Below are 25,804 nucleotides of genomic sequence, written 5' to 3' on the forward strand. Positions count from 1 at the left end.
AAAGCAGACTAACGGCTGAATGACCTAATTCTGCTCGAATATCCTATGGTCCTATTGTCTTAAACCTAGGAGACCTTTCAAATAACCTCTTGCCAATTTTGAGAATATTCAAATTTTAATTTTAGTCTTGATGAATCTTACCAAATTCACTAACATAGCTTCCTCTCCCACTCTTTCAGTTTGTCCTCATGCTGTTAGCAAATGTCACTCAGCTTTCAGTTGCCAAACATTATGGAATCATACGAAGTGTCTGATCTCCTGCAGTATTAAATCCACACGGCCAATTTATTTACTACAGTGGCTACGTGTTCTCTCATATTTTGGTGATGCACAACATAGATATTTCAAGTTTTCAATCTACTGCCTCTTCAGTTTGTGAAGCATCCAGTTACTATAGTTAGTTAGAACACAGAGTAGTACAGTATGATATACCCATGATGTTGTGCTGACCCTTTAACCACTCTAAAACCATTTCAGCCATTCCCTTCCATCTAGCTCTCCATTTTTCTTTCATCCATGTGAAAGTCTCTATATGTCCTAATGCATCTGCTCCACCACCAGCCCTGGTAGATCGTTCCAGGCATCCCCATTCTCTGTGTAAAGACACTACTTCTGACATCCCTGCTAGACTTTCTTCCAATCACCTTAAAATTATGCCCTCTCATATTAGCCATTTCTGTTCTAGGAAAAATTCTCCCTCTATCCACTCAATCCATGCCTCTTATCATCTTGTACACCTTTATCAATCACGTCTCATCCTCCAGAACCAGTAGTGATAACTTCACTAGTCCCACCACTGAACTGTTCCCACACCTAGGGACTCACTTTCAAGAACACTTCATCTCATATTCTTGATATTTATTGCTTTTTTTGGTATTTGCACGGTTTGTTGTCCTTTGCACATTGGTTGTTTGTCTGTCCTGTTGGTTGCAGCCTTTCATTGATTCTATTATGGTTCTTACATTTACTGAGTGCTTGCAAGAAAATGAATTTCAGAGTTGTATATGGTACTTTGTTAATAAATTTACTTTGAACTTCGAATATTACCTCACAAATCTTGAACTTAATTCCCTGACTAATAAGCCTTCATAACCACCCTATCAACTTGTGTTGTGAGGGATTTATTCATGTGAACCCCAAGATCCCTCTGTTCCTCCAAACTAATGGGAAATCCTTCTAAAATTTAGGCTGTGTACTGACAGCATTGGCCCAGTATCAAGGGGTACAGAATTGTAGAAAAAGTCAGTGGTGATACAGTCAAAGCATAATTACAGCTTTCATGACCACAAATGTATTTTGGAAGACTAAGTCACTCTTCCTCCTTTAACTTTTACTGATGCAGGCAGGAACGAGAAGCCAAATGTGATCAATTCCCTTTTGTCTTACTTGCTTCAAAAATAGAAAAAAATTGTTCAGAGGATGTGTACAATTTTGGCAAGGTCAGAATTTACTATCCGGCACTGATAGCATCCTGAGCTGGGCAGCTCACTGGGCAATTTCAGAGGATAGCATGAGTCACCTCAGTGCATTTGAGGTCACCCGCAGGCCTACAAAGGAAGGATGACAGATTTCTTTCTCTGAAGCCAATGCTAAGCTAGATCGTTTTTTCCAACAATCCAGTAGCCTCATGATCACCACTGCTGATGGTAGTTTGATTTTTTTAGCTTAAGATTTTATTTAATTATTTGAAATGAAAGTCTCCAATTGCTCTGCTCATGTTATCAAAGATGTGATAACAGCACATTTGGAAAGAGGTGAAATCATCGGACAAAGTCAGCATGGATTTGTGAAAGGAAAATCATGTCTGACGAACCTTATAGAATTTTTTGAAGATGTAACGAGTAGAGTGGAGAGGAGAGAGCCAGTGGATGTGGTATATTTAGATTTTCAAAAGGCTTTTGACAAGTTCCCACACAGGAGATTAGTGTGCAAACTTAAAGCACACGGTATTGGGGGTATGGTATTGATGTGAATAGAGAATTGGTTGGTGGATAGAGAATTGGTTGGCAGACAGGAAGCAAAGAGTGGGAGTAAACGGGACCTTTTCAGAATGGCAGTCGGTGACTAGTGGGGTACTGCAAGGCTCAGTGCTGGGACCCCAGTTGTTTACAATATATATAACGATTTAGACAAGGGAATTAAAAGCAGCATCTCCAAATTTGCGGATGACACGAAGCTGGGCTGTGGTGTTAGTTGTGAGGAGGATGCTAAGAGGATGCAGGGTAACTTGGATAGGTTAGGTGAGTGGGCAAATTCATGGCAGATGCAATTTAATATGGATAAATGTGAGGTTATCCACTTTGGTTGCAAGTACAGGAAAACAGATTATTATCTGAATGGTGGTCGATTAGAAAAAGGGGAGATGCAACGAGACCTGGGTGTCATTGTACACCAGTCATTGAAGGTGGGCATGCAGGTACAGCAGGCGGTGAAAAAGACAAATGGTATGTTGGCATTCATAGCAAAAGGATTTGAGTACAGAAGCAGGGAGGTTCTACTGTAGTTGTACAAGGCCTTGGTGAGACTGCACCTGGAATATTGTGTGCAGTTTTGGTCCCCTAATCTGAGGAAAGACATTCTTGCCATAGAGGGAGTACAGAGAAGGTTCACCACATTGATTCCTGGGATGGCAGGACTTTCATATGAAGAAAGACTGGATCGACTAGGCTTATACTCACTGGAATTTAGAAGATTGAGGGGGGATCTTATTGAAACATAAAATTCTAAAGGGATTGGACAGGTTAGATGCAGGAAGATTGTTTCCAATGTTGGGGAAGTCCAGAACGAGGGGTCACAGTTTAAGGATAAAGGGGAAGCCTTTTAGGACCGAGATGAGGAAAAACTTCTTCACACAGAGAGTGGTGAATCTGTGGAATTCTCTGCCACAGGAAACAGTTGAGGCCGGTTCATTGGCTATATTTAAGAGGAAGTTAGATAAGGCCCTTGTGACTAAAGGGATCAGGGGGTATGGAGAGAAAGCAGGTACAGGGTTCTGAGTTGGATGATCAGCCATGATCATACTGAATGGTGGTGCAGGCTCGAAGGGCCGAATAGCCTACTCCTGCACCTATTTTCTATATATTTGAACTCATGCTGTCAAATAAGTATTCACGGTCTTTGGATACTATTCGATTTCATTAACCAACATGCTATCTTTCCATTGAAGAATTGCAGCTTTAATCAGATTCATAAACCCAACTCCATGCATTACTAATAAAAGAAAATCAGCAGATGCTGGAAATCCAAGCAACACACAAACAATGCTAGAGGAACTCGCAGGCCAGGCAGCAGCTATGCAAAATAGTACAGTCAATGTTTCGGGCCGAGACCCTTCATCAGGACTGGAGAAAAAAAAGATGAGGAGTCACCTCCCTCTGGTGCTCCTTCCCCTTCTCTTCCTTCCTATCAGATTCCCCCTTCTCCAGCCCTGTATCTCTTTCATCAACTTCCCAGCTCTTCACTCCTCCCACCCTCTCAGTTTCACCTATAACCTTGTGTTTCTCCCTCCCCTCCCCCCCCCACCCTTTTACTCTGACTCCTCATCTTTTTTTTCTCCAGTCCTGATGAAGGGCCTTGGCCTGAAATGTTGGCTGTAGTCTTTGCCATAGTTGCTGCTTGGCCTGCTGAGTTCCTCCAGCATTGTGCGTATCTATGCATTACTGTTAGTTCCCTGCAGACCAGATTGTTTTTACATGGTATTTTGCAGACTGCTTAACATATTAATAGGCCATTTAACCCAAATGCTATATGTTGGTATTTATGCTCCACACAATTCTATCAACATCATTTTACACACATACCAGCACTGGCCCAGGGTGATGACAAGTTGTTTGTAGACATGAGGGCTTTCCTTTTAACTAATTCAATCACCTTATCATTTGGTTCATTTCTCCCCGTTGCAAAAGCACACATCTCCGCTGTCTGCTGCCACCACCAATGACCTTGGACATAACACAATACAGGCCCCTAAGCCCACGACGTTGGACTGAACTTCTAACCCACTCTAAGACCAATCTAGTCTTTCCTTCCTAAATAGCCCTTCATTTTCCTATCATCCATCTGCCATCTGCCTAAGAGCTTCTTAAATGCCCGTAACGTATCTGCCTCTACTTACCACCTGGCAGGACATTCCACACACCCACCACTCTCTGTATATGACTGACGTTCCCCCTCTATTGTCATCCAAGCACCTTAAAATTATGCTCCTTTGTATTAGCTATTTCTACCCCAGAAAAAAAGTCTCTGGCTATCCATTCTATCAATCCCTCTTGTTACCTTGCACATCACTATGAAGTCACCTCTCATCCTCCTTCACTCCAGAGAAAAAAGCCCTAGCTCACTTAACCTTTCCTCATAAAACATGCTCTCTAGTCCAGCCTGCACTCTGGTTAATCTCCTCTGCACCCTCTCTAAAGCTTCCACATCCTTCCTATAATGAGGTGACGAGAACCAAACATAATATTCCAAGTGCGATCTAATAATGAGTTCCTCTTCCTAGATACTTCCTGATTAAATATGTCCCTTCTAAATTATTTCCGGGATTTATCTGGGCTGAATTCAGGTGACATTCCAGTAAAAGATAAAAGGCAATTTGAATCTTGAACAAAAGCCTGCCCTGACAACAAAGTAAAATACAGTGAGAGACAGTCTCACTACATTCTGATTTGACATAACTTCAGACCTCAACACCTGCCTTATACTACCCACGTTGGTGCAAGGCAAAGCCACCAATTTGTGGTGCAGGCATATACCCACCCAATGGGAGTGCAGCTAACAAAGGGAGAATTCTATATCTAATGCAAGTTCAAGATACTGTGTGAATGTCACATAAGATGCACATCTCAGACCCAAGACCACATTGACTGATTTTGGAACTCCTGATGCCAAGTAACCCTTAGAAGACTGCCTATTTTGGAGAACTTTTTATCTGTGATAATGCTTCTCATCTCTGCATGCTCCATCTCCATCACCCAGTTACTTTTCAAAACATTTTGGCTAATTTTATTCATAGAACAATACTAACCAGGTGAATCTGAAAATCCTAAGCCATATTGTCCTTTACTGGGACAACACCTCATAGGCTTGTTGTCACCCCTAAAACTCATCAATTTCATTAATTTGGTTACCAATTTCTATCCTGCGCTCATCTTCACATGGTCCATCTGTGTTTTCATCCCAGGTTACAGACATCTATCACAAGCTTACAGAGTTTACCACTCCCTTGACTATATTTCCTCCCACTCTGAACTCCATAAGGACTTGATTCTATTCTCCCAGTTCCTTGTTCTCCATCCTAACTGCTCAGAAGATGGGACTTTCTGATATATCTCCCATCTTCCTGTATCATAACCTCTCTACTACTATAGCAGACAGTGCCCTTGACCATATCTACTCTACTTCTCATAACACTTGCTCTTCTATTTTACCAGACCCTGCATTTCTTCAGGCAAGTTCCCACAGGACAGTCAAGACACATCCCATTACCTCTTTCCTTCACACAATCCACAGACCTAAATAGTCCTTCTGAATGAAGCAGCATTTCACTTGTACCTCTTCCAATCTAGTGCCCACAATGTGGTTTCCACTTCACTGGAGGAATCCAATATATGGCTGCTTGTGGTGGACCTGCCTTCAATCTGCAGGGCCAAATTCAGAGCTCACTGTTGAACATCACAGCCATTCTCCATGATACTGCACGTTTGTCTGCACTGTTCTAATGCAGCTCATCTTCTGACTAGGCATACTCCAGCTTGGGCAGCATAGTAGAGCAGCGCTTAGCGCCAGTGGTCAGGGTTTAATTCCGCTGCTGTCTGCAAGGAGATGGTACCCCCATGACTGTGTGGGTTTCCTTCAGGTTCTCCAGTTTCCTTTCACGTTCCAAAGACATACAGGTTAGGGTTCCTTAAGGTTGTTATAGCTGGGGGGTTGGGGGGTGATAGTGGAGAGAAGCTCCCACTACCTATTAAATTATCCCAATGGCATACATCTCAAATAGCCTCTGACAACCAAGTCAGCTCCTGGCCTTCACATGTGGCTTTGATACTAAGCCTGGTGGAAGTGTTTCTACTGACAAGTGTAGATGCAAAGGCGGGTCACTGACACCTTCAAACCAGTCGCTATGGGCAGATGGAGTCAGTCAGCCGAGGTTGGCAGCTCATATAAGAGAAAGAAAACTCTGATCTCAAACCTCTGCTGCCTTGCGGCTTTATCCACTCAAGGGGAAAGCTTTGGGAGTTATCCCCAAGGAAAAATCTGAGAGCTGGAGTCCCTAAGGCAGTCCTACGTTGAATTGAACACTTAATTGTAACTCATGTGATGCTACTGGTGCCATAACTGTATTTGTCTCTACCATTCCTTTGGTATCAGCTGCTTGGAAAGAAGGAGCCTGCTACATGGGCAACAGCTTGCTCTCCATATCGTATTACCCTGGCCTATGTATCACATAGACAGCTGCGACGCAATATCCATGATTAACCCTGACCAACTGAGGGCCTCACAGATTAGGGTTAGTAACTTGTAGACATACTATGTTGGTAATGGCAATATTTGAGTACTGTCGCCAGCACGTCCTCGGACTGTGGCAGTCACTAATGCAAACAACACATTTAATAGAAACATAGAAAAATAGAAAACCTACAGCACAATACAGGCCTTTTGGCCCACAATGCTGTGCAGGATATGTACTTACTTTAGAACTTACCTAGGGATACTCATAGCCCTCTATTTTTCTAAGTTCCATGTACCTATCCAAAAGTCTCTTAAAAGACCCTATCATATCTGGCTCCACCACTGCCACCAGCAGCCCATTCCATGCACTCACCACTCCCTGCATAAAAAACCCTACCCTTGACATCACCTCTGTACCTACTTCCATACGCCTTAAAACTGTGCCCTCTCGTGTTAGCCATTTCAGCCCTGGGAAAAAGCCTCTGACTATCCTCCTGCTTGTGACTATCCTCTGACATGTGACTATCAATTAAGTGTTCAATGCCTCTCATCCTCCGTCGCTCCAAGGAGAAAAGGCCGAGTTCTCTCAACCTATTCTCATAAGGCATGCTCCCCAATCAGGGCAACATCCTTGTAAATCTCCTCTGCACCCTTTCTATGGTTTCCACGTCCTTCCTGTAGTGAGGCGACCACACATTTCATTGTATATTTCGACATATATGTTACTAATAAAGTTAATCGTAATCTCTCTGTACTCCAATGAATTTGTCTCTATCAGAGGCCAAAGCTATTTCTGTTATGTTACCTATCTTTGATACTGACTCAAATTTTCTCTCTCCACAAACACAGCCAAACTTGAAGGATATTGCCCTGGTATCACCCTGCTCTCTCCCATTCAAAAATTGTTCTATGTGCATTGGGCTGCTACAATGATCCGAGATCCCTTTTTCCTACTCGGACAAAACTCTACCAGCTGAGCAGCCTGTAAGCAGTAGTGTTTGCATCTGCCCTCATTAATCAGAACTTTGCCTGGTGTGTCACACATTTTTTTTTTTGGCTCACGCTAACAAATTTAGCCAAGGTGGGAAGATACCCCAAAGCTTTGGGTCTCTGAAATAGAGCAAGAGATGGGACACTGAGATGACAAATATACTATGATTATACATTTAAAGACAGATGTGATGGGGTGCAGTACTTTGAGAAGATAATGCTCCATCTTATCTTTCTTCTGTACAACACCACTGGTTCCAAAGTGCTTTAGGCCAAACTGAGACTGCAGAAATTGCTGTGAAAATTTAAAAACTGTGCTTTCCATTCAATTACAATCTAGCAATTACTCAGAACGGAAGTGCAAAACTAACCATGATTAAAGCAATTTTTTAAAAAGATTTAATTTGGAGGAAAAATAAATCAAAATAATATTTGACAATATTTATCTTTCTCTTTTAAAAGCAACCTTTATAAAATCTTCATGTGTGGTATTTGAATTATCCAGTCTCCAGCTCTGGGCCTTGGTAATTTTGGTTGCTTTTTTAAATGTTCTCATTACAGAAGTGTTCATTGCTGGCCTTGTCCAAAGTACATAACTCAAAACAACTGGTCTGTGACAAATGAACTTACGAACTTCAGGACCTATTACATCTTTTAATTGTAACAAAATCACGTGAAAATAACTTAAAGAAAAAACAAAAGTCATGGTGGTGTATGGAATGAATAAATCACAGAAGCAGTAAATTCCCCTTGGCAAAAGCAGTAACCAACTTAGGTAAAGTACTGATGATTATAACTACCACTTGTGCAGTATTGAGAAGGGTTGCTGGAAGGGAGCAAGGGTGCCCGATTAGCTTTGTTTCTAAAAATTTCCCATGAAATAAACCTTCAAAGAAAGCATGAAAAAGTAGCTTCTGTACAGAAATTACTTTTAGATGGTGCCACTGTAGTGTCATGGTTAGCTATGACAGCTCAGGGCAATTGGAGTTTGGAGTTCAATTCTGACACTGTCAGTAAGGAATTTGTACGTTGCCCCTCGTGAAATGTGTGGGTTTCCTGCAGGTGCTCTGGTTTCCTCCCACATTTCAATGACATACCAGTTGGCAGGTTAATTGGTCATTGTAAATTGTCATGTGATTAGGCTAGGGTTAAACAGGTGGTTGCTGGTTGATGTAACTAGTTGGGACGGAAGGGTCTATTCTGCACTGTATCTCTAAATAAAATAAATGGTTAATCAGTGTAAAGGCAGGTACACCATTCCCTTCCCAAACCCTGCTCCATGTCTCTTCCCTCACCGAGTAATAAAGTGATTGGTTGAAAATTGGCCATCCTGAAAGGGCAGTTCTGAAAGGAGTGCCAACCACTTCATCAGTCCAAGTGTCTCCTTCTTGGGTACCTGCTTGGTTTGAAGATGACTTATGGGTTTTGGTGTGGTTGTTTAGACCAGTGTGCAGCCCACAGGCTCTGCTACGGGCACCGCACTACAACAGCTTGGAGTCGCAGAGTTTAGAGTTCAATTCCGGTGTCCTCTGTAACTAACTTTGTACATTCATTCATCTGTTCCCATGTGCACATGGGCTTCCTCTGAATGCTCAGGTTTCCTCCCACAGTCCAAAGATGTACCAGCTAGTAAGTTAATTGGTCATTGTAAATTGTCCTGCGATTAGTCTAGGGTTAAATCGCCCAGCAATGGGCAGTGTGACTCAGTAGGCCAGAAGGCCCTGTTCTGCGCAATATCTCTAAATAAAAAATATAAATAAATGGAACAGGAAGCTTTCGATGAGACAGGTGGCACATGGTACGTTTCTGCTGCTGTTTTGCTGGGCTGTCAGTGCTTTCCTAAATGCTCTGTTGCGATTCTGCGGGTTCATGAACCAGCAATTGCCTAGAGTGAACTGGAATGTTATTTATTAAAAGGAGGCTTTGAAGGTATCCACAGGTATGACATTCAGATGATAATCTCTTGCCAAAAAGAAATTCAGAGAAGAAGTATTTGGGAGCCTCATTTTGAGGAGACCTCATCATTCATACAAGAGCTGGAGATGTCAACCTACAGCAACATGACAGTGTGGCTGTTATCATAAAGTTTTACAGTGCCAGTGATGTGAGTTCAATTCGTGCTGGTGTCAGCAAAGAGTCTGTATGTTCTCCCCATGACTATGTAGGTTTCCTCCAGGTGCTCCAGCTGGCTTCCACATTCCAGAGACATATTGGTTAGGGTTACTAAGTAGCGGGCACTTTGTGTTTGCACTGGAAGCATGGCAATACTTGTGGGCTGCCCCCAGCACGTCACTGTATGTACTGTGTTGGTCGTTGATACAAATGGTGCACTTCACTGTACCTTTTGATGTTCATGTGACAAATAACACTAACCTTTGTCTATTTTTAAAATCATTTTGAGGATGTTACAGTCTCTACTGTTTTGATGTGCCTGTTGTACACAGCGCAAAACTCCGAAGTAGGCAAAGAGCAGGGATCACTGCTGCCTAGTGGACCATGAGCTTAGTGGCAGTGTGAGACTTTGATCCTCAAACATTCACGTGGCCACAGATTCTGTTGGTACAATCCGATGTATTGGGGAATTTAACATCCATGTCTGCCTTCTCCCCAGAAATGGGAGGTGGCTAGTATTTATTCCTTTGTTCCCAGGAGTGGCAGAGGGGAATCTGACATGTAGGTGACAGGAGAGAGGGTTAGTGTACGCCCTTTACTTTGGAGATTTTCAAGTATCAAGGATCAACTTTATTTAGTACATTTACATGTATTAGGAGTTTGCTGTAGAATGTTGGCATGTCACACAACAAAAACACCACCATTCAACAATTATAGGAATAAGGGATTATATAAAAATAAAGCTAGAAGTATGATATGGAATTAAATGTACATAAATACCAGCTGGTATTTACAATGTAAACAGCTTTATAAAAAGTGGTTTAAAGTGTTTGCAGTGCAATGCAGTGACTGAGGTAATAGATAGAGGGAGGTGGGGGGGGGGGGCTAACTAGAATGGTCGATCAGATTAACTGCCTGGGGTTAGAAACTTTTAAGGTGGCGTGAAGGTTTTGTTTTAAAAGCTCTATAGCGCCTTCCAGAAAGGAGCATTTGGAAATGGCAGTTTGCAGGGTGGGTATCATCCACAATAGTTCTCCTGCCCACTTCTTTTCCCCGGACACGCACACGTTCTGCAGTAATGGTGGACTGTAACGATTACCTTTACTCCTATCAATAACAGATCAAGGGATTTCCATCACACAGTGGAACTGTACCTTGTAGTCAGGAGCTGAGGCAACCACTATGGAATAACTAGTAGCCATGGTGTAGCGTATACATTACTAGAGGTTTATCGTCTTGCAACAAACATGGGCTCGACTGCTTCGCATTATGAATGGAATGGGTCACACTCCAACACCAGACAACATCCTCATGGCAGAGATGTCAATGGCTGTGCTTAGGAACTTATCCTGAAAATCTTCTCCAGCAGCGCTCTGTGGCTGAGATGATTGACACCCAAAGACCACAAACTGCTTTCACTCAGTGAAAAGACATCTTTTAAAGAGGTCAAGATCCCTTGGACCCCTCTCCATAATGACTAGCTCAAGCACTCTATGACTGATGATGAGAATGAAAAGCTTTGAAGATTATTTCTCCCTTGAGGGTTTGTTGTATTCCCTATCATTGCTTTATCATGCTTAATTACCTTTAGGGGAGATTGGATATTAAACATTTTCCCATAGTGGGATAAAGGGAACACATCTAGAGTTCAAATTCCCTGGGGCGAACCGAATAGGCACTTTTGAAGTTGCATTTTACAATGAACGAATTTTTAAAATGGCAGTCTGTGGTCAATTCCTTAAAGTTTATCAAGGTCCCACATATATCTTATGATCTATGCTCAACTTGCAGATCTCAGGTAGAATTAGTCCAGAAACTCTAGTTAGAATTGGCTCTCGTGTTGGCAAGAAGAGAAATCACCCTGGGTTCCCACTCATAATCCTCACCCAGTAAACAAATACAGTTGTCCCTCGGTATCCGTGGGGGATTGGTTCCAGGACCCCCCCCATGGATACCAAAATCTGCAGATGCTCAAGTCCCTTATATAAAATGGTGTAGTATTTGTATTTAACCTATGCACATCCTCCCGTATACTTTAAATCATCTCTAGATTACTTATGCTACCTAATACAATGTAAATGCTATATAAATAGTTGTTATACTGTATTGTTTAGAGAATAATGACAAGAAAAAAAAGTCTGTACATGTTTAGTACAGATGCAACCAACATAGCTCTTCTGGGAACGCTGATGCTGCCTCGACATCAGCCAATGCCGATTCTCCCGTGATCTTTAAGTTCTTGAGGCTGTAGCGCTTTACAAAGCTAGCCAGCCATCCCTTACTAGCCTTAAGCTCCTTCCTCTCGCTCACAACACAAGTAGTGAACAAACAAGACGCAAGGCAGACAATGCTCAAACAACGAGTGCTGGAGAGAGACTGAGAATCTTCAAAATGGCGGCAGGCTACAGCAGGGTGTGCCTATACATCACTTCAATCGCACGGATTCAGCATAGTGCTCGGCGCACGGCAAATTCAAGTTTTGCTTTTTGGAACTTTCTGGAATTGTTTTTCAGTGGTTATGACCACTGTCATAATGTGTGGTTATATGAGTCACTGTAGCCTTCCTGTCAGCCACTCTCCTCTGATCTCTCTCATTAATAAAGCATTTTTCCCCACAGAACTGCCGCTCACTGGATGTTTTTTAGTTTATCGCACCGTTCTCTGTAAATTATAGCGACTCCTGTGCATGAAAATCCCAGGAGATCAGCAGTTTCTGAGATACTCAAACCACCCCATCCGCTGCAACAATCATTCCATGGTCGAAGTCACTTAGGTCACATTTCTTTCCCATTCTGATGTTTCGTCTGAACAACAACGAAACCTCCTGGCCATGTCTGCATACCTTTATGCACTGAGTTGCTAGATATTTGCACTAACAAGCAGGTATACAGGTGTACCCATTACACTGAGAGTGTATCTGAAATTTGGTGATTGAAAAACTGAAGAAACATTGACTCTGAACACAAGAAGCTGACACAAAGAATAATGTGATAAGGGCCAGCTACTTTGTCATAGTAACACTGGTTCAGGGGAAAATACTGACACCAGGACACTGGAGATCAAATGTGCTACAATACCCCCACAATTGACATGTATCCTCCCGTTCCTTCTCTGCCTTCATATAAAAAAGAGTGATTATTTTGAAAACAGCAGAAGGTGCCTGATGTCTTAAAGATACACATTCAATGTTTTAGGAACTGTATCCAGCAGGTGTCTACAACAGCTGGGACAAATACCTGAAGGCAAGAATGGAAATAGCTGTGGGCAAATCCCACCTTTTGTCGAGATCCAGCTTATAGAAGCTACTAAACAAGGACAAACTCAAAAAGATAGTACCATTTCTAATGAGATTTGTTTCACAGTGAATGTCTTGCTATTAAATTGTACGAGATCCCAGGTGACTGGAGCTCAGTAATTGCATAGCTGGGATTTAATGATCACAAGATGAACTTTGACTGTCAATGAGATTCAAAGGATTCATCTTATTAAAACAGTCTTTCAAATTTTCATTAGCAGAAAGTGGAAGCTTAGTTGCATCACAGTTTTGTTTATCTAGTAGGGCTCTGATGGTTAAACACTGAGTTACAAGCTTATTTACTAATCATGGCTCCTGTTGTCTGTAGCAAATATTATACTTAACCAAGGCAGTTCCAAGGCAGTTTTCATATCTTTCTGCAATTCTTCAATCCTCAGCTTACACGGCAGCACTCCCTCCTCTCACTCTCAAAATGGTGAATGGTGCGCAAAAAGCTCTTAATGTCTCAGAGGAGGAATATAATTAAACAGACAAGAGTGTAATACACACACACACACACACACTCTCACACGCAATGCTGGAGGAACTCAGCAGGTCAGTCAGCATCTGTGGAAATGAATAAGCAGTCAACCCTTCTTCAGGAACTGGAAATGAAGGTGGAAGACGCCAGGATAAAAAGGTGGGGGGAGGGAAAGGAGGCTGGCTAGAAGGTGATAAGTAAGGCCAGGTGGGTAAGAAAGACTAGAGAGGAATGAATCTGATAGGAGAGTGGACCATAAGACAAAGAGAAGTGGGGGACACCGGGGGAGGTGATAGGCAGGTGAGAAGAGATAAGAGGACAAAGTGGGGAATAGAAGAAGAGGAGTGGAAGGAGAAATCAATATTCATGCCAGTAGGTTGGAGGTTACCTAGACAGAATATAAGGTGTTGCTCCTCCACTCCAAGGATGGCCACATTGTGGTACAAGAGGAGGCCATGGAATGGAATGTCAGAACAGGAATGGGAGTCGGAATTAAAATGTTTTGTCATCGGGAAGTTCCATTTTTTTTTTGATGGATGGAATAGAACTGCTCTCAATTGAAATTGAAGTGCCCCCCCCCCCCCCCAATTTATGATGGGTTTCTCCAATGTAGAGGAGGCTGCACCAGGAGCACCAGACAAAATAGATGATTCTGGCAGATCCATAGATGAAGTGTTGCCTTACCTGGAAGGACTATTTGGGGCCCTGAATGGAGGTGAGGGAGGAGTTCAACAGGTTGGTGTAGCTCGCATTTATAAGACCACAAAATATAGGAGCAGAATATAGGAGCACTTGGCCTATCAAGTCTTACTCTACCATTCAATCATATCTACTATTTTTAACTCCATTCTCCTGACTGCTCCCAATTCTCCTTAACCCCTTTACCAATTGATTTGTTTTACCAATCAAGTTATGTTCTACACGAGCAGCCTCCACAAAAGTCATCTAACCCAACCTTCAGATCATTAAAAAATACTTTTAATCTTATACCTACCTAATTCTACTTAAAGATATCTAAGCCATTTGCCTTATTGTGGTAGCCAATCTTACATTCTCAATATTCACTGGGGAACAAAAATTCTCTTGAACTTGTATTTTTAATTGACTATTCTCTCCTTTGTGTGACTAATTTATATTTATGTCCTCCTGAGGTCCCCCATAAATTATGAAGGGTCTTGGCCTGAAATGTCAACTGTTTGTTACTCCATGGATGCTGCCTGGCCTGCTGAGTTCCTCCAGTGTTTTCTATGTGTTGTTCTGCATAAATGGAATCAGCTACTATACCAAACCTATACTTAATTTTAAAAGCCATCATCATGTCACTCTTTAACCTTTTCCCTTCTGTAAAATAAAGGATCTATTCTATTAAATTTTGCTCAGTATAGTTTTATCCTTGCAAATATCCTTCCCCCTTTGTCTGGCACCTCTGTCATTTTGTAATCAGTAGGCTAGAATGTTTTCCTCAAGTGCCTTGAACTGAGTAACTTGTTAGGTGGTTACTACAACTTTGAAAACATACATTTAGTGCTCACTTTATTAGGTACACTTGTACACCTGCTCATCAATGCAAATATCTAATCAGCCAATCATGTGGCAGCACTCAATACATAAAAACATGCAGACATGGTCAAGAGCCTCATTTATTGTTCAGACCAAACATCAGAATGGGGAAGAAATGTGATCTAAGTGACTTTGACCGTGGAATGATTGTTGGCGCAGATGGGAGGGTTTGACTACCTCAGGAACTGCAGATCTCTTCAGAATTTTAGCACAACAGTCTCTGGAGTTTACAGGGGAAACAAGAACAGTGGCAGCTTTCTGGGTGAAAATGTCTTGTTAATGAGAGAGGCCAGATGAGAATGGCCAGACTGGTTCAAACTATCAGGAAGACAACAGTAACTCAAATAACCACACGTTACAACAGTGGTGTGCAGAAGAGCAACTCTGAACACATAACATGTCAAACCTTGAAGTGAATGGACCACAGCAGCTGAAGATCATGAACATACACTCAACAGTTTACTGGGTACAGGAAGTATCTGATCTGTGAATCTGTGAATCTGTACCTTGCCTTAACTTTGCATGAACACCTATTTTCCAAAGCATAGCTGCATCCTTACTCTTTCTATCAGATACCAGACCACTTTACACTTATCTATATTAATCTATCAGCCCCACGGCTTTGGGATGAGGGAGAAAACTGGAGAAAACCCACATGCTGACAGAGAGGACGTGCAAACTCCACATGAACAACCCCACAGGTCAGGACTGAACCTGGTTCGCTGGAACTGTGAAGCAGCAGCTTTACCAGCTGTACCCCACTGCCATCCCTGACCCAGCTACCTCTAGACGAATTCCCACAGAAGTGTCACAATCAGGAAATACGTCTTAATATTTTACCTGGCCAGAGACCAGCTGGCTCGAGGAGATGTCAACAGCTCCAGCTGAGTATCATCGCTGATCTTCTGCGCAGTGGTGACCGGCCGTGGCTCAATTGTGTGCTCCACCAGGTTACCATAACAACTTATAATGAACAGGGAGTCCACCACTGACTGCTTTGATTGATCTAAGATCAGAAAAAAATGATTTGACTTTAACAACAATGTTACAGTGATTTCAGAAAGCAGTGAAAATAATCAGAGTCTAGCCCTAATTGACATCTGAATTCAGCTGTCCTTTAGCACCAAAACAGTGACTGGCATACAATACAAATGTTTTAGGCTGTATGTTTGGCACTGAAAGACTGGTTGTACTGTTGACAACATACAAAGTAAGCTAATGGATGATTTTATTATTCACTCTGAGTAATCACGGGCAAAGCCCTTCCAACCATTGAGCAAATTTACATGGACTCTTGCCACAAGAAAGCAGTATTCACATTTAAGACTCCCACATCCAGGATATACTCTCTTCTTGCTACTGAGGAGGTACAAAAACCTTAGGTCCAACATCATCAGGTTCAGGAACAGTTATTATCCTACAACCATGAGGCTTCTGTACTGACATGGATAACTTTACTCTCAATTCTCAACCTAATTCTCAACTGATTCCCCAACTAACACTCACTTCGAGACTTGGGTAATCATGTGTAGGCAGCACGAGTTGTACGATGGCCTGGCATGAAAGCACCAATGCTCAAGAATGGAAAACTTGGTGGATACAACCCAGTCCATCACAGGCAAAGTTTCCGCTATCACTGAGCATATTTACAAGAAGTATTGCCACAAGAAAGCAGCATCTACCATCAAGGACCACACCATCCAGGCCATACTCTCTTCTTGCTATTACCATCAGGCAGGAGGTACAGAAGCCTCTGATCCCACACCACAGGTACAGGAACAGTTATTGTCTTACAGCCATAAGGCTACTGAACCAGCGCGAATTATCACTATCTGAACACCACCTTGTTATTTATCTTTTGCACTTAGTATTTCTATTTGTAACTTAAAGTAATCTTTATGTGTTGAACTGTATTTCTGCAATGAAACATCAAATTTCATGACATATACCTGTGATAATAAACCCGATTCTGATTCTGAATAGGCCATTCTGCTCCTTAAACCCACTGACCTTCTACCTCAATGCATTTTTCCAGCCGATTCCCGCAGACTTGATTGATTTAACATCCAGAAATCGGCTTATCTCAGTTTTAAATGACTGAGCCTCCACGGCCCTCCTGGGTACAGAATTTCTAAGATTCATAACTCTCTGACAGAAGAGATTGCTTTCCATAAGTCCTAAATGGTAAAATGGCCAGTCATACATTTCTAGATTCCTTATGCACATCGCTCCTCCCATATTCCCTACCAAATTTTGCATGTTCTAATGAGATCATCTTACATTCATCGAAACTCTAAAGAATAGTGACTTAACTTATTCAATCTCTCCACAGAATGGCAACCACAAGAACCAGGCTGCTGTCATACAGCACCTCACCAGCCAGCATTGTCTATGCTGAACATGATGCACCCTATTCCCACACTGATTGCAATTTATTTTTCTCATTTTCCTATCCACTCAGGGCATACAGTATGTACAGAAAGGTGACGGAAAAAGGCCAACAATATCATGAAGGATCCCACCCACCCTGCTCATGGACCGTTTTTCCCATTCTCATCAGGGAAGAGTCTATGCAGCAGTCACACCAGGACCACCAGACTGAAATGCAGTTACTTCCCCTAAGCCCCAAGGCTGATCAACACCTCCACCTATTAACCCACCTACCACACGCTCCCACCATCACTACTTTATCATTTCCTGCCAGAGTCACCTTATGTACAGACACTCCTGCACCTACTGTTGGTTTATGGGCATACAATCAGTCTGTATATATAAGCTAATATTATGTATTTATATTCATTGTGTTTTTAAAGTTGTTTTTTATGCTTTTTTTATGCTGCATTGGATCTGGAGTAGCAATCATTTCATTCATATGTGTGTACTGAAGAATGACAATAAACAATCTTGAATCTTACTTACAGATGAGGGAAAAGTTACAGTGGCCATTTCACCTATCAATCCACATGCCTTGGGGACATGGGGCAAACTGGAGAAGCCAGAAAACCTAAATGGTCACAGGTACAGAACTGAACCTGAAGCACTGCAGCAGAGAGGCAGCAGCTTCTTCAGTGCATCCCCTGTGGTATGTATTGTATTTCCATGTTTGGAAAAGATGGCTAAAATTAGACACAATACATATCTGCAGCAGAACGATGTCTTCTTGTAATGACTGCCATTATTCTATTTGCTTCCTCATTGCCTGTTGCACCTCCATGTTAGATTTCAGTGATTTTTAAGTTGCACTTCTTTTCAAAATCAGTTCATCTCCTTAATCTCATTCTATATGATATTTCCTTAATGAGGAATGAGAGGAGTTACTTAAAAAATGCACAGGGCACTTACCTTTCTCCCGCTTCAGGCCAGTATTGGTGGTTAACCAGGAACGCGATGAAGCAAATGTGGCAGCAACACAGAACTCTCCACCCACAGCCTTGCTTGGGGAAATCTGTGGAACGGACCTAGACTTGCTCTTACTGTAAAACAATAGAAGAGTTTTCATCATCATCCATTTCTGCTCTTCAACTGTCTTCTGGTCACATTCAGTCACTTTGTTTAGTGAAACCATAAAAACTTTTCATGCTAGGATGTTGAAGTTGGTCACAAAAAAGTCTGAAATGGCTTTGCATCAATGCTAACACTCTGTAGTAAGGTAATTAGTTTTATTTTAGAAACATTTGACATCACTTCAACATAGCTGGACAACTGAACAGTGATTTAATCTTAAATAAGCAAATCAATTAATCTCATTGTTGTATAATTGGAAATATTCCTGTTCAAAATTGTCAAGGTTACAAGTAGCCAAAAAACTGCAGTTGATGGAAATTTTTAGTGGATAAATTATGAAGATCTTGAACACATGAACATGGACTTTGACAGTTTGCTCAGTCAAAAGACCTGTGGAAATGTAGGAGAAACAAATTCAGATTCAGATTTAATTATTTATCACATGTACATCAAACCATACAGTGAAATACACCTTTTGTGTTAACAACCCAAGGCACTGCCGGGGACAACCCATAACTGTCACCACACATTCCAGTGTCAACACAGCACACCCACCATGCTCGGCAGAACAACACAGAACACAACAAGCAACAAAAAAATAAACAGCAAATTAAGTCCCTTCCTCCTTCCCCAGAACCTTACAGGACAAGAGGAGGACATTTAGCCCAGAATCACAATGCCAACTCTTTGAAAGAATATCCATTTCATTCCACTTCCTGTTCTTTCCTTGTTCTATTGAAAATATTTTTTTTCGAAGTACACCAATTCTTTTGGAAAGTTACTACTAAGTTTCTTTGCACCAGACTACATAGCAATGTATGATCAATAGCATGCAAAATATCACAAGAAAAAATAAAAAATAAATTTCACTGAGGAAATCAACATCGATTTCTCAAGTGTAGCTCAAAGACATGTACGTTCTACTTCAAATATAAAGTTTCTGATTGGCTAATGGGTATGTGCAACTGTCCAGTAATCGAATACCAACATCTATCAATGACATGAGTACATGGCAATGCAACTCAGAACGACTTGCCCTGCCTAATTCCTCAAACACTGGTCTATGTTTCTGATACAGTTTTCAGTCATCACATCATGGGATCCTTCACCCAAAGTCATGTCTACTTTTTTCACTGAAACTACATATTGTGGTAGTGAGTTCTACATTTTATCCAGACACTGTGTAGCAAGAATTCCCTCCAATATTTTTAGTGGATTTATTAGTGATTATTTTGTGCTTACAAACAGTGATTTTGGTTTCCCCTCACAATATAAATGTTTCACAATTGTATGGACTTCAATTCTTTTTCAATTTGCTCAGTTTTCTCCCCCAATTTTATCATTCTTTGCTGATATTTTAACTGGCATAACCTTCTCTACAGCCTCAACATCCATTTTTAATATGGAAAACAAACTCGACAACACACATTCTGTTTGTGGGTTCATCTATCTTTCAACAAGTTTATTCCAATAGGATCAATGGTCCAATGTAATTGAAACAAAACCATTGCCAATTTTCCCTTCACCATATAAACCATTAGTTACTTTATTTAGAAAGAAACAACCCAAGAGTCTGTCAGTAGTTTTCTGTGTTAAAATTGTACACTTGCACCCAACAACAGATCTCCACACCTCATAAATCACAGCACGTTCCAAATGACCTGCACATGACAGGTTTAACCATTGACAATAAAAACAATCATTTTGAGCCACAAGACTGTCAGTGGACTGAGTCCAACCCAGACGTAGATAGTGAAGTGTTTGATTTAAACTTGAGCAATAAATAAGGCTGGCTAAACCAACATAAGTAAGCCAGACTCTTGAAGGAAATTTGAACAAGGTTGGAGGGTTTACTGCTACAAATAGCCAAATCTGATATTTAATCCAGGTTGGTTAACATCAGGGATCTGACACAAGCAAATGCCACTCTTCCACTTTTCGGGATGAACAGATCTCTAATTTGGCCTACACGTACATTTTATAACATAATAGACCACCTGCTCCTAATCTAAAGCTCAGACAGTTGAACTGACAAGTTGCAATTGTACAATGAAGTCTATTCCTCAAAGCCTTTTAAGAGTTCGGCCAGCATTCAGTTAGGGCAAACAGCAAGGTCCTCTTGTCCTCTTCCTCTGAGGAACAGCAGAACAACAAACAAGAGAAAATCTCAGATGCTGGAAATCCAAGCAATACACACAAAATGCTGGAGGAACTCAGCAGTCTAAGCAGCATCTATGGAAAAGAGTAACCAGCTGATGTTTCAGGCCCGAGACCTTTCATCAGGACTGATGAAGAGCAATCCCATCAGGGAGGCTACGTAGCATTCACGTAGGATCACCAGACTCATAAACAGCTACTATCACCAAGCAGTAAGGCTGATCAACACCTCCACCCACTAACCCACCACTCCACAACAACCACTTTATCATTTCCTGTCAGTCATCATATGTACAGACACTCCTGTGCCTAGCATCACTTCATATATACACATACAATACATATATACATACACACATATTATACATACAGTATTTACATTTATTGCATTTTTATTATTGTGTTCTTTATCTTATTGTGTTTTTTTGTGCTGCATGGATGCTGAGTAACAATTATTTCATTCTCCTTTACACTTGTATTCTGGAAATGACATTACACAATCTTGAATCAACATCACTTGTAAACATCAGGTAGCCGGGTCAACCTGTGACTCATGCTCATCAAAGGCTTATATGGTTATGCAGCCTGTAGGAGGTAGATAGTTGTGTGCGGTGCCTTCAGAAACTATTAAATTGCCAGTACAACCACGGAGCTGTAATCTAGACTCAGTGTCAGAAATTTGCGACTGCAGGTCACTGGAGTTTCCAAGCGTGCATTCAGAGTTTTCAACAAAACCACTGCACGTAGTCCTCACATAGCTGCCTTCTTACTGTACATGTGCATATATTTTTAAAAGATTTTGTTAAGTAGGAAACAGCAGGAGAAGAAAAAAATGGGTGTTGCAACATCGGCTTTTCATCTCTGGGCTGTGGAATCAAATCCAGCCCTGACTAATGAGATGAAAGCTCCTCCACCGCTGGCTCAAAGTGCTGGGAGTTTGAGCTGTCACAACTCAGTTCTCAGCGGGTGATGTTGCTCAGTACAAAATTGCCCTTAATTTGGTGCCAATTAACACTAACATTGACACAAGAGACGACGGGAGCAGTAACTAGAAAAATGTTATATTGACCCAGCTGTGAGCGTTCCTCAGCAGTAGGGCACCTTGTTGTACCAAAGTGACTGGAATTTCATCTGCATCTGGACATGTTGAATCTGTTCTGAGAACATTGGGGATCGAGATTGAAACCACTCTATTCTCCAGCACTACCATTTGTCATCTTAATGAGCACTAAACCGCAAAGAAATGGAAGCACACATGCCCCCATCTTGTTGGTAATATTATGGGCACTGTATAAACATCACAGTTCACTGTGAAGTGGTGTTGCTAACCTCTTTCACAGGAATAGAGCTAGGCCATTCAGTCCATTAGTTTCATTCAATGAGCAGACAGCTTTCCATGTACCTCAGCTCTGTACCAAAGAAATTAGACTCGGGCAATGCTATGAAAAGAGCAGAATTGAATTGGCTCCTTGTAAACATAGAACCAATGTTGCAACACTGCCTGAAATAACTGCTGACTTCTATATCTCAAAATACTCTTGGCTTACAAATATATCGTGCTAAGGTTTAAGCTGTCATTTACTGTATTTTGTGAGTGAGAATACCACATTTCCAAAGTCCTTTTAACTTTCTATCTTGAACTGTCTTCACTTGAACTATTTTGAACTGCTGGGCCTTCACTTACACAGAATCAGAATAAGATTTATTAACACTGTTTTATATGGCATGAAATCTGTTGTTTTGTGACAGCAATAAAATTCAAAGACATAAACATATTACTTTACAAAATAAATAAATAGTGCAAAAAGAAAAAGGAATAATTCAATCCTGTTCATGGGCTCATGGACCAATCAGAAATCTGATGCTGACATTCGAGCAGAAGAAAAGGCCCAGAGTCATGGTCAGTGCTGACCATGAGGCAGTTTAAACTAATCCCATTTGCCTGTATGTGGTAGATATTTCTCCATTCCCTCATGTTAACTCAATGATTTACAGCACGAGCAAACACCAATTGGGGTTCACTTCCCACCATTGTCTGTAAGAAGGACATCAAAGATATGCTGCATGTGGAGTTTCATGGGGTGGTAAGTAAGGACAGAGGGAGCCCAATTCCTGTTGTGGCAGCAAGACAACAGGACAGAAGTGTGGGTAATGAAGGAGATGCAGGTGAGGGCAGCATTGATGGTGGTGGAAGGGACACCTTCTTCAAAGAAGAACATGTTTCCCTTTCCATGAATATAGAAACGTAGAAACCCTATGGCACAATAGAGGCCCTTTGGTTCACAATGTTGTGCCAAACATGTACTTACCTTAGAAATTTCTTAAGGTTACCCGTAGCCCTCTATTTTTCTAAGCTCCATTGACCTCTTAAAAGACCCATTTGTATCCGCCTCCACCATCATCGCCAGCAGCCCAATCCACGCACTCACCACCCTCTGCGTAAAAACTTACCCCTGACATCTCCTCTGTACCTACTTCCAATATACCTTAAAACTGTGATCTCTCATTTTAGCCATTTCAGCCAGGGAAAAAGCCTCTGACTATCCACACGATCAATGACTCTCATCATTTTATACATCTCTATCAGGTCAACTCTCATCCTCCGCCGGTCCAAGGAGAAAAGGCCGAGTTCACTCAACTCAACTCTCATAAGGCATACTCCCCAATCCAGGCAACATCCTTGTAAATCTCCTCTGTACCCTTTCTATAGTTTCCACATCCTTCCTATAGTGAAGTGACCAGAACTGAGCACAGTACTCCAAGTGGGGTCTGGCCAGGGTCCTATATAGCTGCAACATGACCTCTCAGCTCTTAAACTCAATCCCATGATTGATGAAGGCCAATACACCGTACGCCTTCTTAACCACAGAGTCAACCTGCGCAGCAGCTTTGAGTGTGACAAGGAGTTTTGTCTGTAAGGAGTTTGCACATTCTCCCACGACTGTGTGAGTTCCCTCTGGTTACTTTGATTTCCTCACACTCAATCCCAAAGACATGTGGGTTAGGGGCAGTAAGTTGTGGGCTGCCCCACCACATTTTTGGACTGTGTTGTTGTTGATGTAAAAGATGTGTTTCACTGTATGTTTTGTAGTTTCAATGTACATGTGACAAAGCTCCCATTGTTTGCCGATTAAAGCAACAAGAGTGGTGAAAGCATTGAGGCAGGTGCAGAGGGTGAGGGCCAGCTGCCTGTCTTTTAACCAGAGAGAGGGGAGCCTGAAGAACGGACCCGGGTTTTCTCTGCATCTTGGGTGTGGATTTTTATATGCTGTGCTCTTTCGCCTGATCTTCTCATGTTCGTTTTGTGTGGGGAGGGGGACTTGTGGGCTGAAGTGCCTGTTCCATTTTTGTTCGTTTTTTTGCAGGGGGATGGGATTTTGGTGTTGATGATCCTGTTGCCTTTCGTTTCTTTCTTGGTTTCATGGCGACCTGGAGAATTGATAAATTTCGGAGTTGTATCCTTTGATAATAAAAGAACCTTTGAACCTTTGAAATGAAGCTAATCTTTTTAACCTTTACGTCCACATGCCTGTCTAAATACCTCTTGAACATTGCTATTGTACTACTTCCACCACCTCCTCTGGCAGCCAATCCCAGGCATCTACCACTCTCTGATTAACAAGTTTGCCCTGCACATCACCTTCAAACTTTTCCCCTCTCACTTTAAAGCTATGCCCTCTAGTATTTGACAGATTCCACCTTAGGTAAAAGATTCTCTCTATCTACCCTATCTATGCCTCTAAAAATTTTGTAACCTTTTACTAGTTCTCATTTCATCCGCTGATGGCCCAACAAAACAATTGAAGCTTGTCCAATCTCTCCTCATAGCTAATATCCTTCAATCCAGGCAACATCCTGCTGAATCTCTTCTACACACTCCTCAGAGGCTCCACATCCCCCTTGTAATGCAGTGATGAGAAATGCACACCATACTCCAAATGTTGCCCAACTAAAGTTTTATACGTGTAACATGAATTCTCATCTTTTACACTGAATGCCATAACTAATGAAGGCAAGCATAGGGTATGTATTCTTAACCACTCTATCCACTTGCATGAAGCACCTCATTTGACCTCCCAAAGTGCAACATCTCAAACTCCATCTGCCATTTTTCTGTCCATGTTTTCAACTGCGCAATACCCTGGACAATCTTCTTTACTATCCACAACTCTGCCAATTTTTGTGTTGACTGGAAACTTTGGTCTTTAATGGCCTAACCCATTTTGAAACCAGTCTGACAAGACTGCAAAGAACCTTTATGACTTCATTTTCTGGATTCACCTATCATGGGGAACCTTGCTGAATTCTTTACTAAAGTCACTTACGCAACACCATTAGCCTACCCCAATCAATCAAAAAACTCATCAAATTTGTCATGCCTTAAGATATACCTCTCCCTGACTATCCCTAAATAAGTCCACATTTTTCTAAGTGTGAGTAAATACATCTCTAAGTATCTTCTCCAATAAATCCCCCATCACTGACGTAAGGCTCACAGGATGATCACAGTTAAGTTGTTCCCACCACTTAGCACATTTTCAAAGCGCACTGCTACAAGAAGGAAGCAATCATCAAGGAACCACACCATCCAGGCCATGCTCTCTCCTCACAACTACCATCAGGCTGGCGGTACAGAAGCCTTTGGTTCCACACCACTAGATTCAGAAAGTTATTACCCTTCAATCATTAGGCCCTTGAACCAGTGTGGATAATTTCACTCCTCAAATCTAAATTAATTCCACAATTTACCTACTCACTTTCAAGGACTCTACAACTCTTATTCTCCTTCCTTTTTTTATTTGCACCATTTGCCTTTTGCACATTGGTTGTACATCAGTCTTTATTTATGTATAGTCTTTCATAAATTCTACTGTATTTCTCTATTTTCCAGAAAATGCCTGAAGGAATATAAATCTCAAGGTATATGGTGACATATACAGCATGTGCTTAGATAATAAATTTACTTTAACTTTGACTTGGATTATAATTTTCTGGTTTGTGCCTATTGCTGTTTCTTAAATAAAGTGAAAAACTTTGGCTATTCTCTGGCCCTCAGAGACCTTGTCAGCAGCTTAAGAAGATAGAAAGATCTTTTGTTATTGCACAAGCAATCTCCGCTTCCATTTCTCCCAATAACCTGGATACTTTTCCCTATCCATGACTAACAGGAAGCTAAAAACACTCTTTAATATTCAACACATTTGTTCTGGATCTGTATTTATAATGAATAAATAAGAATATTCAAAGAAAATTAGAAC

At 41.5% G+C, this 25,804-nt stretch overlaps 1 protein-coding gene across 3 annotated transcripts in view; it reads right to left on the reverse strand.

The window, feature by feature from the left end:
- The window catches only part of bcas3 (BCAS3 microtubule associated cell migration factor), a 915,794-nt gene that overhangs the window by 421,145 nt on the left and 468,845 nt on the right, over positions 1 to 25,804 (reverse strand). For all 3 annotated transcript variants that reach the window (XM_059973657.1, XM_059973655.1, XM_059973656.1), the window contains exons 17-18: positions 18,228 to 18,358; positions 15,726 to 15,891 (exon numbers count right to left, since the gene is read on the reverse strand). In XM_059973657.1, the coding sequence (XP_059829640.1) occupies positions 15,726 to 15,891; positions 18,228 to 18,358 (297 nt within the window). The remainder of the gene's footprint in view (positions 1 to 15,725; positions 15,892 to 18,227; positions 18,359 to 25,804) is intronic.

This window comes from Hypanus sabinus, chromosome 6 (assembly GCF_030144855.1).
Source record: "Hypanus sabinus isolate sHypSab1 chromosome 6, sHypSab1.hap1, whole genome shotgun sequence".
NCBI lineage: Eukaryota > Metazoa > Chordata > Chondrichthyes > Myliobatiformes > Dasyatidae > Hypanus > Hypanus sabinus.